Genomic DNA, 15147 nt, shown 5'->3' on the forward strand with positions numbered 1-15147 from the left:
TATTCGACATTGGTGAGGCCTCATCTAGAGTACTGTGTCCAGTTTTGGGCCCCACACTACAAGAAAGATGTGAAAAAACTGGAAAACATCCAGCAGAGAGCAACAAAAATGATTAGGGGACTGGAACACATGACTTATGAGGAGAGGCTGAGGGAACTGGGATTGTTTAGTCTGCAAGAAGAGAAGAGTGAGGGGGGATTTGATAGGTGCTTTCAACTACCTGAAAGGGGGTTCCAAAGAGGATGGCTCTAGACTGTTCTCAGTGGTAGCAGATGACAGAACAAGGAGTAATGGTCTCAAGTTGCAGTGGGGGAGGTTTAGGTTGGATATTAGGAAAAACTTTTTCACTAGGAGGGTGGTGAAGCACTGGAGTGTGTTACCTAGGGAGGTGGTGGAATCTCCTTCCTTAGAAGTTTTTAAGGTCAGGTTTGACAAAGCCCTGGCTGGGATGATTTAATTGGGGATTGGTCCTGCTTTGAGCAGGGGCTTGGACTAGATGACCTCCTGAGGTCCCTTCCAACCCTGATATTCTATGTTTCAACCCCCTGCTCAAAGCAGGACCAATCCCCAATTATTTTTGCTCCAGATCCCTAAATGGCCCCCTCAAGGATTGAACTCACAACCCTGGGTTTAGCAGGTGAACGCTCAAACCACTGAGCTATCCCTCCCGCCGAAACAACTGTGGCCCAAACGGGGCTCGAATCCGTGACCTTGGCGTTATTAGTACCACGCTCTAACCAGCTGAGCTAACTAGCCATGTGCTTATCTATGTGATGTTGAGTATCTTCAGAACGCCTTGGTTGGTTCAGTTGGGTCTGCATGAATGCTGTGCTCATGGCAGATCTTGCTCCCCGGCCTAGACATTTGACTTGAGTCCCCCACTCTGTTGATGTGACTGGGCTTTCTCCTTTCAGAAACCTGCAAATCCCTGAAGTGCCAGACCAAGGAGACGTGCAAGACAGAGGATGGCCACGCGACATGTGTTCCCGACTACGTGGGAATTTGCTGGGGTTGGGGGGACCCGCATTATCACACCTTTGATGGCCTGAAGTTTGACTTCCAGGGCACCTGCACCTACACCATCGCCAAGTACTGTGGCCACGACCACTCCCTGGAACCCTTTACCATCGATGAGAAGAATGATAACAGGGGCAGCCAGGCCATCTCCTTTCTGCGAGTGACTAACATCTATGTCTATGGGTACAACATCTCCATCTACAAGAGGGAAGTTGGCAAAGTCCGGGTAAGTCTCCAATTTCAGGACTGCACCTTTTGGACTTATAACACACAGTGATTTGGCATAGTGTCTATCCCACAGAAATGGTATCCTAGAATCAGGAGATGTGAGAGAGAAAGACACAGGCAACTGGGAAGAAAGGTGTTTTCAGGTGACGTTTCTAACCTTGACAAGGTGGGGCTGTTGTTTCAGATGTTAGAAGATGCATGGGAGAAGGCTCTCCCTCCTATAGAAGGGACAGAGAAAGAAAGGAGTGTTCGATAGGTAGATACTGGAGGTGAAATGATGACTCCATTGAAATCAATGGGAGTAGGTGGCATAGATCACACGTCTCAGTAGAGGACTGAATTCTACATTTAGTTATGGTGCATGTGTCAAGTGTACATTCAGGACTATATGCTCCCCAATATGCGCAGCAGAATGGCCTGTCAGAAGTTTGCACAGAGATCAAAGGGAGAATATAGTCTCCACACCTGGAATACTGTGTGCTGTTCTGAATGCCTCATCTCAAAGAGTTATATTAGAACTGGAAAAGGTACAGAGAAGGGCAACAAAAATTATTAGAAGTATGGAACAGCTTCCAAATGAGGAGCGATTAAAAAGACTGGGACTTTTCAGCATGGAAAAGAGACGACTAAGGCGGGATATGATGGAGGTCTATAAAATCATGACTGGTGTAGAGAAAGTGAATAAGAAAGTGTTATTTATTCCTTCACATAACACAAGTACCAGAGGTCACCCAATGAAATTAATAGGCAGCAGGTTTAAAACAAACAAAAGGAAATACTTCTTCACACAGCGCACAGTCAACCTGTGGAACTCATTGCCAGAGGATGATGGCCAAAACTGTAATGGGGTTCAAAAAAGAGATAGAAAAGTTCCTGGCGTATAGGTCCATCAATGACTATTAGCCAAGATGATCAGGAATGGAACCCCATGCTCTGGGTATCCCTAGTCTCTGACTACCAGAAGTTGGGAGTGGACGATGGGATGGTTCACTCAATGATTGTCCTTTTCTGTTCATTCACTCTGAAGCACCTGGCATTGGCCACTGTGGAAAGAGAGGATATCTGGCTAGATGGACCATTGGTCTGACTCAGTATGTCCGTTTTTCTGTTCTTAACCAGAGCTGGGCAATACTTTTCATCCAAAATATTTGTTTGGAGAAAAATGCAGATTCTGTACACTGAAACCTTTCATGAATTTGCATCTGTTTCAACAACTTATTTTGGATGAGGAAAAAAAATCTAAAAAAACTGAAAGGTTTTGTTTCAACATTTTTGAAATAAAACGTTTCAGTTTTTTAATTTGAAATGACGTTTTGTTTCAAAACTTCCTTTAATTTTTTTTTCAAATTTAAAATATTTTAAAAAATGCTTGAAATTGGACTGAAATGGTTTGTTCGACCTGAAACAATTTTCTTTCCACTTTTCACCAAAAAATGTGAATTTTTTTTTCAGTTCAACCGAAACAATTTTTTTCCTACTTTTTTCGTAATTACTAATCTATTATTTGCACATCTCTAGAAGGAACTAAATTTCTATTTATGTATTTATTGTTCATTTCCTTCCTGTTCCGTTCATTGTACAGTGAGAAAACTTGCTCCATTTGAGGCTCAGATATATTTCTGCCCTTTTTTCCTTTTTTCCTCTATTTTCAGCATTTTCCTTTTTCTGATTCTCTTTTCCTGAGCTGTCTGTGTGAAACTCCTTCATCCTTTTCTTTGTATCTCATTCTCTGTAGCAACCCTCAGTTCTCTACACAAGATGCTTCCGCCCCAGTGTTTGCCCCATTTGGTCTGTTAAAATGACCCGGGTGTGATGGGACGCTTATCCCACACAAAGAATCATAAAGCCATAGAGTTAGAAGGGACCTCAAGGATCATGTAGTCTAACCCCCTGCCATGATGCAGGATTTGTTGGGTCTAAACCATCCAAGAGAGATGAAAACTTTTGAAAACTTTCTGTGAAGGAGATTCCACAACCTTGCTAAACAGTCTGTTGCATTGGCCTACTCTTCTTTCGGTTAGGGAATTTTTCCTGATTTAATCTAAATCTGCTCTGCTGTAGTTTGAATGCATTGCCTCTTGTCCTGCCCTCTGTGACAAGAAATAACAACTTTTCTCCATCTTTTTTAGACAGCCTTTAAAGTATTTGAAGTTGGCTATCATATTCCCCCTTGATCTCCTCTTTTGCAAAGGAAACATACCCAGTTCCTTCAGCCTTTGCTCATATGTAAGACTGCGAATCATTCACGGAGGTCACAGAAGTCATGGCTTCCGTGACTTTCCATGACCTCTGTGAATTTTGCAGGACTGGTGCAGCTGACCCCAGGACCACCCAGCAGCTGGGGAAGCACCGGGGCCAGCCGCACGAGGCGCTGCTCTGGGAGCCCCAGGCAACTGGTCCCCAGTGCTGCCCTGGTGCAGTGGTCCGGGACCAGCAGTGGTGGCAGCGGGGCCCCAGTCCTCCCCCGCCCGGACCAGCAGCGGTGGGGCCCCAGGCCGCACCCCCCTCCAGCTGTAGCAGGGCCTTTCTCCACCCCCGAGCCAAAATATTGCCCTGCGCTGCTTCCTCCAGCAGCTCCCCCCAGCTGCAGTCTTCAGGAGCGCCCCCCTCCCAGCAGGTAAGACTTAGTCACAGGTATTTTTTATAAAAGCCATGGACAGGTCAGGGGGCCGTGACTTTTTGTTTATTGCCCATGACCTGTCCATGACTTTTACTAAAAATCCTAAAATGTAGCCTTACTCATATGACTTGCATTCCATCCCTTTGATTATCTTTGTCGCTTGCCTCTGGATCATTTCCAGTTTCTCTACATCCTTCCTATACAGCAGTGACCAAAATTGGATGCAGTATTCCAGCTGAGGCCTAACCAGTGCCAAGTAGAGTGATACTATCCCCGCCCGTGATTTGCATGCTATGCCTCTGTTAATGCAACCCAAAATTGCATTTGTACATGCCACAATTCACTGTTGCAAAAAAAAGCAAACATTCTAGGATGTATTAGCAGAAGCACTGTAAGCAAGACACAAGAAGTAATTATTTGGCCTTGTCTACAGTGGCAAGTTACTGCGCAGTAAAGCAGCTTTCTGCGATGTAACTGCCCAGCTGTACACACAGCCAAGCCTCTTAGTGCGCAGAAACTCCTCAGCTGCAGCATTGCAAAAAAACCGCCTCGACGAGAGTCGTAAGCCTTAAAGCACAGCAGCTCCAGCCCTGTATTGGCAGTGTAAACACATTACAGCACAGAAAACAATCGATTGGCCTCTGGAAGTGTCCCATAATCCCTCAAGGGGCCGCTCTCCTCATTGATTTGAACTCGGCTGCCCTGGAGACATGCACCCCTCCCCTTACAAAGCTCCATTTCTGACAGCCCTTGCGTGCTGTGCTGAGCAAACCATTAATGTGGAATGCTCCTGCTGTTGAAGACAGAGGTGTATGTGTGTGTGTGTGTGTGAGAGAGAGAGAGACAGACAGATTGCGTGCAGAGAGCTGGGGAGGGAGGCAGGGGCTGATGTCGGGGGTTTCCCCCTCCCCCTGCCTCAGGACTGGTTGCTTCCTGCTACTGTCTGAACTTACAAGACAGCATGCTGACACACTCTCTGTCCCCCAAAACACACTGTCCCCCCTCCACACACATACACACACTGCGTCTTCCCCAGTTCAGTTGAAAAGCTGCTGGCAGTGTAGTAGGATGCCCATGGAACAATGGGATTGGGAAACCTGCATCATGTGACGCTGTGCCAGCTGCATGAGGCATTGCAAACCCTTCCCAAAGCACCCTCTGGCCAGTTGCACAGTGGGATAGCTACCACAATGCACTGCTCTCTTTGCCATTGCAAGAGCTGCTAATGTGGATGCGCTCCACTGTCCTGAGGAGCACAGTGTGGACACGCAACAGCGGTTTAATTCCAGCACTTTAATAAAAGTGGTATAACTTGTTGCGTAGAAACTTGCCAGTGTGGACATTCCCTTACACTCTACTCCACACTGATTAGGCCTCAACTGGAGTATTGTGTCCAGTTCTGGGCACCACATTTCAGGAAAGATGTGGACAAATTGGAGAAAGCCCAGAGAAGAGCAACAAACATGATTAAAGGTCTAGAAAACATGACCTATGAGGGAAGATTTAAAAAATTGGATTTGTTTAGTCTGGAGAAGAGAAGGCTGAGAGGGGACATAACAGTTTTCAAGAATAATAAAAGGTTGTTAGAAGGAGGAGGGAGATAAATTGTTCTCGTTAACATCTGAAGACAGGACAAGAAGCAATGGGTTTCATAAAATCATAGAATCATAGAATATCAGGGTTGGAAGGGACCTCAGGAGGTCATCCAGTCCAACCCCCTGCTCAAAGCAGGACCGATCCCCAATTAAATCATCCCAGCCAGGGCTTTCTCAAGCCTGACCTTAAAAACTTCTAAGGAAGGAGATTCCACCACCTCCCTGGGTAACGCATTCCAGTGTTTCCACCACCCTCCTAATGAAAAAGTTTTTCCTAATATCCAACCTAAACCTCCCCCACTGCAACTTGAGACCATTACTCCTTGTTCTGTCATCTGCTACCACTGAGAACAGTCTAGAGCCATCCTCTTTGGAACCCCCTTTCAGTTAGTTCAAAGCAGCTATCAAATCCCCCCTCATTCTTCTCTTCCGCAGACTAAACATCCCCGGTTCCCTCAGCCTCTCCTCATAAGTCATGTGTTCCAGTCCCCTAATCATTTTTGTTGCCCTCTGCTGGACTCTTTCCAATTTTTCCACATCCTTCTTGTAGTGTGGGGCCCAAAACTGGACACAGTACTCCAGATGAGTCCTCACCAGTGTCGAATAGAGGGGAACGATCACGTCCCTCCATCTGCTGTCAATGCCCCTACTTATACATCCCAAAATGCCATTGGCCTTCTTGGCAACAAGGGCACACTGTTGACTCATATCCAGCTTCTCGTCCACTGTAACCCCTAGGTCCTTTTCTGCAGAACTGCTGCCGAGCCATTCGGTCCCTAGTCTGTAGTGGTGCATGGGATTCTTCCGTCCTAAGTGCAGGACTCTGCACTTGTCCCTGTTGAACCTCATCAGATTTCTTTTGGCCCAGTCCTCCAATTTGTCTAGGTCCCTCTGTATGCTATCCCTACCCTCCAGCTTATCTACCTCTCCTCCCAGTTTAGTGTCATTTGCAAACTTGCTGAGGGTGCAATCCACACCATCCTCCAGATCATTTATGAAGATATTGAACAAAACTGGCCCCAGGACTGACCCTTGGGACACTCCACTTGATACCGGCTGCCAACTAGACATGGAGCCATTGATCACTACCTGTTGAGCCCGACAATCTAGCCAGCTTTCTATCCACCTTATCGTCCATTCATCCAGCCCATACTTCATTAACTTGCTGACAAGAATACTGTGGGAGACCGTGTCAAAAGCTTTGCTAAAGTCAAGGAACAACAGGTCCACTGCTTTCCCTTCATCCACAGAGCCAGTTATCTCGTCATAGAAGGCAATTAGATTAGTCAGGCATGACTTGCCCTTGGTGAATCCATGCTGACTGTTCCTGATCACTTTCCTCTCCTCTAAGTGCTTCAGAATTGATTCCTTGAGGACCTACTCCATGATTTTCCCAGGGACTGAGGTGAGGCTGACTGGCCTGTAGTTCCCAGGATTCTTCCCTTTTTTAAAGATGGGCACTACATTAGCCTTTTTCCAGTCGTCTGGGACTTCCCCTGATCGCCATGAGTTTTCAAAGATGATGGCCAATGGCTCTGCAATCACATCCGCCAACTCCTTTAGCACTCTCGGATGCAACGCATCTGGCCCCATAGACTTGTGCACATCCAGCTTTTCTAAATAGTCCCGAACCACTTCTTTCTCCACAGAGGGCTGGTCATCTCCTCCCCATGCTGTGCTGCCCAGTGCTGCAGTCTGAGAGCTGACCTTGTTTGTGAAGACAGAGGCAAAAAAAGCATTGAGTACATTAGCTTTTTCCACATCCTCTGTCACTAGGTTGCCTCCCTCATTCAGTAAGGGGCCCATACTTTCCTTGACTTTCTTCTTGTTGCTAACATACCTGAAGAAACCCTTCTTGTTACTCTTAACATCTCTTGCTAGCTGCAACTCCAGGTGTGATTTGGCCTTCCTGATTTCACTCCTGTATCCCCGAGCAATATTTTTATACTCATGCCTGGTCATTTGTCCAATCTTCCACTTCTTTTAAGCTTCTTTTTTGTATTTAAGCTCAGCAAGGATTTCACTGTTAAGCCAAGCTGGTCGCCTGCCATATTTACTATTCTTTCTACACATCGGGATGGTTTGTCCCTGTAACCTCAATAAGCATTCTTTAAAATACAGCCAGCTCTCCTGGATTCCTTTCCCCCTCATGTTGTACTCCCAGGGGATCTTGCCCATCAGTTCCCGGAGGGAGTCGAAGTCTGCTTTTCTGAAGTCCAGGGTCCATATTCTGCTGCTTTCCTTTCTTCCTTGTGTCAGGATCCTGAACTCGACCATCTCATGGTCACTGCCTCCCAGGTTCCCATCCACTTTTGCTTCCCCTACTAATTCTTCCTGGTTTGTGAGCATTAGGACAAGAAGAGCTCTGCCCGTAGTTGGTTCTTCCAGCACTTGCACCAGGAAATTGTCCCCTACATTTTCCAAAAACTTCCTGGATTGTCTGTGCACCGCTGTATTGCTCTCCCAGCAGATATCAGGGTGATTGAAGTCTCCCATGAGAACCAGGGCCTGCGATCTAGTAACTTCTGCGAGTTGCCGGAAGAAAGCCTGGTCCACCTCATCCCCCTGGTCCGGTGGTCTATAGTAGACTCCCACCACGACATCACCCTTGTTGCTCACACTTCTAAACTTAATCCAGAGACTCTCAAGTTTTTCTGCAGTTTCATACTTGAGCTCTGAGCAGTCATACTGCTCTCTTACATACAGTGCAACTCCCCCACCTTTTCTGCCCTGCCTGTCCTTCCTGAACAGCTTATATCCATCCATGACAGTACTCCAGTCATGTGAGTTATCCCACCAAGTCTCTGTTATTCCAATCACATCATAATTCCTTGACTTTGCCAGGACTTCCAGTTCTCCCTGCTTGTTTCCCAGGCTTCATGCATTTGTGTATAGGCACTTGAGATAACCCGCTGATCGCCCCTCTTTCTCAGTATGAGGCAGGAGCCCTCCCCTCTCATGCGCTTCTGCTCGTGCTTCCTCCCGGTATCCCACTTCCCCACTTACCTCAGGGCTTTGGTCTCCTTCCCCTGGTGAACCTAGTTGAAAGCCCTCCTCACTAGGTTAGCCAGCCTGCTTGCGAAGATGCTCTTCCCTCTCTTCGTTAGGTGGAGCCCGTTTCTGCCTAGCACTCCTTCTTGGAACACCATCCCATGGTCAAAGAATCCAAAGCCTTCTCTCCGACACCACCTGCATAGCCATTCATTGACTTCCACGATTCGACGGTCTCTACCCAGGCCTTTTCCTTCCATGGGGAGGATGGACGAGAACACCACTTGCACCTCAAACTCCTTTATCCTTCTTCCCAGAGCCACGTAGTCTGCAGTGATCCGCTCAAGGTCATTCTTGGCAGTATCATTGGTGCCTACGTGGAGAAGCAGGAAGGGAATCGATCCGAGGGCTTGATGGGTCTCGGCAGTGTCTGTGTCACATCGCGAATCTTAGCTCCTGGCAAGTAGCAGACTTCTCGGTTTTCCCGGTCGGGGCGGCAGATAGATGACTCAGTCCCCCTGAGGAGAGAGTCCCCGACCACCACCACCCGCCTCCTTCTCTTGGGAGCGGTGGTCGTAGAACCCCCAACCCTAGGACAGTGCATCTCATGCCTTCCAGTTGGCGGAGTCTCCTTCTGCTCCCTTCCCTCAGATGTATCATCTGGTCCATTCTCCGCATTGGTACCTGTGGAGAGAACATGAAAACGGTTACTTACCTGTATCTGCGTTGCTGGTACATGGACGTTCCCCTTTTTTCTTCCGGAGGTCACATGATGCCAAATTTCTTCACCATCCTCCTGTCCCTGATGTGCAGCCTGCTCTGAATCTTCAGAACCTTGTGCCCGTAGAAGCATATCCTGACGTCTGTCCAGGAAATCTTCAGTTTCTCTTATGCAACGCAGGGTCGATACCTGTTGCTCCAGACCTTGAACCTTCTCTTCCAATATGGAGACCAGCTTGCACTTTGTAGAGACAAACTCGCTTCTGTCCTGTGGAAGACAAACATAGCACATCCAGTGCAGGTCACAACAGCTGAACACCCCCCATCCATATTAAACAAGGGCGGTTTAGGTTGGACATTAGGAAAAACTTCCTAACTGTCAGGGTGGTTAAGTACCGGAATAAATTGCCTAGGGAGGTTGTGGAATCTCGTCATGAGAGATTTTTAAGAGCAGGTTAGACAAACACCTCTCAGGGATGATCTAGATAATACTTAGTCCTGCCATGAGTGCAGGGTACGGGATTAGATGACCTTCGAGGTCCCTTCTAGTCCTATGATTCTATAATTCTGTGGGGGAAGCACTTTTGCCACATAGGACTTAAATAGCTAGTGTTGTCTCTGAAGTGTTATCCATGGGGTTTACAGCTGATGCTCTGATCCGCTTAGTATGGGCAGTGCAGTTTACACCATTGGGGGTCATCATTTCAGGCTCTCTGCAGACTCAGGCAGATATTGCCGAACTAGTCACACTTGGGGCACATTTGGAAGGTTTTCCTTGCAGCCATAAAGGCCAAAAAATTATTTTTAACAAACAAACAAACAATTCAATAAATAAATAAATAAATAAAATGAAATTGAAAGCTTAGATTCTGGAGATTCCCAATGTGTCATACAAATATGTCAGATGGGTTGCATATTAGACACCTCTAGCTAATCAGATATTGTAGGTAGATCCTGTGGGTGGGTAAATAATAGAGCTAGATAATGTGGACAGAGAGATCGGTGGGTGGGTCGATTGATTGATGGATGGATGGATGGATGGTTAGATTCTTTGCGTGACTAGTCATATAGCTAGGTAGTGTGGATGGGTAGATAGACATAGAGAATTCTGCAGACAGATACTGTAGGTAGATATTGTAGATAGATAAGTGCTCTATACAGAATTCTAAAAATGGAGGGCCAGAAGGCACCTCCAGAGGTCATCTAAGTCCATCTCCCTGGGCTGAGGCAATATTAAGTATAGCGAGACCATCCTTGACAGGTGTTTGTCGAACCTGTTCTTAATATATTCAGGCCATTGATTTCATTGGTTCTTTCTGAGAAAGGAATGGGTAAAAAGTGATGGCTATCAGTCAGGATGAACAGGGAAGGTGTCCTTGCCTCTGTTTGCCAGAAGCTGGGAATGAGCGACTGGGGATGGAGCACTTGATGATTCCCTGTTCTGTTCATTCCCGCTGGGGCACCTGGCATTGGCCACTGTCAGAAGACGGGATACTGGGCTATATGGGCCTTTGGTCTGACCCAGTATGGCCATTCTTATGTTCTTATGATGAAGGATGTGGCCCCCCGTATTGTACATGCCACTGGTTAGAGTGACAATGCGGTACAGTCGAAATGAGTGGTGAGGTGACATATGCAATAAGAACAAGTTAGGATGAAAGAGCAATAACACCCCATCCTGTCCTTGTCTGTAGCTAAACGGCGTGATCACCAGTCTCCCAGTGACACTGTCAGATGGTAAAATCAGAGTGTACCAGAGCGGCTTCCACGCCGTCCTGCAGACGGACTTCGGTCTCCGGGTGGCATACAACTGGGACTGGCATCTGGTGATCACCCTCCCCAGCAGTTATTATGGGGCCACGTGTGGCCTATGTGGGAACTTCAACCAGAACCCTGAAGATGACATGACGTCAGCCAGCGGCACCAGAGTCTCCTCCATCGTGGGCTGGGCTGCCAGTTGGAAAGTCCAAGACCGGGATCCCTTTTGCTGGGATTCCTGCCAAGAGAACTGCCTGACATGTGATGAGAGCACAAGGGAGCTGTACGGGAGTGACAGTCACTGTGGGTTGATCAGCAAAGCACCGGGAGGGCCCTTCAGAGAGTGTCACTCCAGAGTAAACTCCACTGAGTTCTTTGATAGCTGCATCTATGACGTGTGTCTGAACAGGGGTGCTACAAAAATCTTGTGCCAGGCGCTGGAGGCCTACGCAGCAACCTGCAGAGACCACGGGGTCACCGTCTATGACTGGAGGATGCCATCTGGCTGTGGTGAGTCTGACAGCTTAGTGTCCTTACTGACACAGGCATGATCAGGCTAGTCAGTAGAGAAGCCTGGATGTTTTTCATTCCACCAGAGTTTTGAGGAAAAATGCCATTCTTGTCAAATTCCAAATGTTTAGAAAAAAGTTCAGATTTTGAAAAAATGTAGTTTCAAAAAGTGAGACAAAGCGTGTCAACAACATTTCAGGATGGAGCATTTTGATTTTTCATTTTGAAACGACTTTTGACAACAAAATTAATTATTTTTAGATATATAAAACATTTTTTAAAAGTTTTATCAGGTTGAAACCAGACATTAGTGTTTTGATTTTATCAAAATAAAACACTTTGATTGACCTCCAATAATGTCTGGGACAGGAATTTCATTTCCGTTCCCTTTTGGAACAGAAGAAAATCCAAAATCTTGGTATTTCCAATGAAATGGTAAATCTGGTTTCAGCTCAGTTCCAGTAGCCCATCTGTTCACTCTGTCGGTGGAGGGGATGGTGAATGACCTGAGCACAGAGTTGTGAATGACTGGGTTTCTTGGGCATAGGGATCAACACTGACTCTGAGCACCATCTATTGAGCTCCCTACTCTGCTCCTTGCAGTACAACACCCCCTAGTGTCACCCTTGGGAATTGGGGTCAGCACTGATTCCAAGGAGTGAGCATCCCCTACTGAGCCTTCCACCCCACTCCCTGAAGCACAGTGCCCCCTAGTGCAACACTGGAGCATTGGAGTCAGCATGGACTCAAGTGGAGAGCACCTCCTAATCAGACCCGGCTCCTTTGTTTGCAGAACAGTGCCCCCTCGCTCCACACTGTGCCATTAAGGTCCGCACTACCTCAAGGGAGAGTACTCTTACTGAGCACTCCCTGCAGACCCTAAGTGTTCTTTATACCCAAGAGCTGACCCTGATGATTCACTCATGGCCTGTGAGATTTGGCTGCAGACATATATGGCCTTTTGGTTTCTGAATGCAGAAGTTAATTCCACCGTCCTTTTCCTTATGGCTGTTTCATGCAGGGTGGATAATACACTGCGTGTAAGAATTTGTCTGTAGCTCTCACTGTGTTTAGGCAGGTTGTTTCATTCATTTCCTGTATTTTTAAATCTCCCCTTTCCAAACTTGTCCCAGCCCTGCCCTGCCCTGAGAACAGCCACTATGAGGCCTGTGGGAACGCCTGCCCCGCCAGCTGCTCTGACCGAACTGCCCCCTCCTCCTGCCGGGAGCCCTGCGTGGAGACCTGCCAGTGTAATGACGGTTACGTCCTCAGTGCTGACAAGTGCGTCCCCCTGGGGAGCTGCGGCTGTGACTACAACGGCCACTACTACAAACCCAGTGAGGAGTTCTGGGACGATGAGAACTGCCACTCTCGGTGCAGTTGTGACTCCAGCCTGGGCACAGTGGTTTGCAGAAAGACCAGTTGCAAGGCCAAAGAAAGATGCTCCGTGGTCAATGGGGTCCGTGGCTGCCATACAATCAGCTACTCCACCTGCATAGGTACTGGAGACCCTCACTACACCACCTTTGATGGGAAAAAGTATGATTTCATGGGCACCTGCATCTACCAGTTTGCGGCTCTCTGCTCTGAGGACCCCACACTCACCCCGTTCAATGTCAAAGTGGAGAACAACAACCGAGGCAGTAAGGCTGTGTCCTTCACCAAAAGGGTGACCTTAGAGGTCTACAACGTGACCATCAGCTTGAGCCAGGAGCATCCACGCAAGATCCAGGTAGGGATGCAGGATCACTGGGGAACGCAGGAAGTCATTTCAATGATCTCTTGTCTGGGCTCTTTGTTGTCTTCTTAGCTCTGGGAGGGAGCTGGGGTCTAGTGGTTGGAGTAGGGGGTGGGAACCAGGACTCCTGGATTCCATCCCTGGCTCTGTGAGGGAAGTGGGGTCCAGTGGTTGGTGCGGGAGGCTGGGAGCCAGGACTCCAAGGTTCTATCACAGCTGTGGGGACTAGAAGGTTAGAGCAGATGGTGCTAAGAACTAGAGCTCCAGCATTCTGCTCCTGGAAAGTAGGGGAAGTGGTTTGAGCTGGGATTCAGACATTTAGGATTTTATTCCTCTCTCTGCCCCTGACTGGCTTAATAACCTAGGGCAAGTCGCTTCCTATCTTTGTACCTCTGTGAGCAGGTCTACACTTAAAACACTGCACCGATGCAGCTGCACCGCTGTAGCGCTTCGTGAAGACGCTACTACGTTGATGGGAGGGCTTCTCCTGTCGGCGTAGTTAATCTACCTCCGCAAGAGGCAGTGGCTATGTTGACAGGAGAAGTCCTCCCATTGCCAGAGCAATGTCTACTCCGGGGGTTAGGTCAGTGTAACTGCGTTGCTCAGGGGGTGGATTTTTCACACACCGGAGCGACGTAGTTATACCGATGTAAGATTATAGGGTAGACCTGGCCTATTTTCCCAGCTCTAAAGGGGTAATAAGACCTTTTCACTTCACAGGGCTGTTGTGAGTAGAGCTAGGCAAATAACTGGTTCTTTGATGCACTTCCAGTTCCGAAAGTATTGACAAAAATTCTGTTTAACCTGAAAGGTAACTTTTTGTTTTGTTTCTAGGCAATAAAAAGACAAGGAAATGACGGGCTAGGTTCATGCAGTCGCCAGCAGTGCTAATGACTCCCTTTAGGCCAGTGGGTGAGCACTCATCTGGGATGTGGAAGACCTGGATTCCATTCCTCCTTCTGCCTGATGGGGAGAAGGAATTCGAATTTGCTGGAGAGTCCCCTAGCTACTGGACTATGGGATATTCTGGGGGAGGGCTACCCTTAAAATTTAGATCAATCTAAGCTATATCTTTCAGGGATGTGAAAAATCCACCCCCCGTCCCACCGCCCCGAGCACTGTAGTTAAGCCAACCTAACCCCTGGTGCAGACACAGCTAGGTTGACAGAAGAATTCTTCCATCAGCGTAGCTACCGCTGCCCAGGGAGGTGGATTACCTACCTCCATTGGAAAAATCCCTTCCATCAACGTAGGACATGTTTGGACCTTCACACGACAGCAGCACATAGCATCCGTAGTGTAGATATGCCCTCAGTCTCTCCTCTTGAAGCTGTTCCACTTTGTACAAAATACTTGACTAGTCCCTGGCCCAGAGAGCAAGAATAAGAATGATTCTAAACCTGGCTGTTAAGCACTCGGCTGGGGCAGGGGGAGACCCACATTCAAATTCCTGCTCCATTGACTAGTTAGTTATACAAAGTAGAACAGCTTCAGCAGGAGAGACTGAGAATACCATTTCCCTAGAGTGGCCTAGTAGGCTAAATATGAGACCAAAATTCAATCCTGCTCTGTATCCGGCAGTGGGGGAATTGAACCCTGGTCTACCACATCCTGGGTGAGTGCCCTAAAGACTGGGCTAACGGTTATAAAGGAAACTGCTCGTGCACATACAGTGCCTTGTGCATCCAGCCTGAAATTGTTTTTGCACCACAGCTATCCCTCCAATTTTTATCAAATATGGAAATAGTTTCTGGTCAACGAAAGCTGCATTTATGAGCAAGTACATTATTTGTGTGAGATTTTTCACCCAGCTGTAGTCTTTAATGCTTCAACTGCATCGTACTCCTTGGATAGAAGGAGCTTTAGACAAGGAAAGGGCAATAGTAAGGGGCAACGGGATGACATATTAATGCACTGGGTTACCCTCCACCCAATTCAGAAATAGAAATTCTGGAGCCAGACCATCCATG

At 47.5% G+C, this 15147-nt stretch overlaps 1 protein-coding gene across 1 annotated transcript in view; it reads left to right on the top strand.

Moving 5' to 3' along the window:
• LOC114020807 (IgGFc-binding protein) overlaps window positions 1-15147 on the top strand; it is a 61737-nt gene that overhangs the window by 34866 nt on the left and 11724 nt on the right. Inside the window, exons 20-22 of the mRNA XM_043535581.1 lie at window positions 915-1243; window positions 10866-11439; window positions 12573-13171. Of these exons, the coding sequence (XP_043391516.1) occupies window positions 915-1243; window positions 10866-11439; window positions 12573-13171 (1502 nt within the window). The remainder of the gene's footprint in view (window positions 1-914; window positions 1244-10865; window positions 11440-12572; window positions 13172-15147) is intronic.

This window comes from Chelonia mydas, chromosome 24 (genome assembly GCF_015237465.2).
Source record: "Chelonia mydas isolate rCheMyd1 chromosome 24, rCheMyd1.pri.v2, whole genome shotgun sequence".
Taxonomy (NCBI): Eukaryota; Metazoa; Chordata; order Testudines; family Cheloniidae; genus Chelonia; species Chelonia mydas.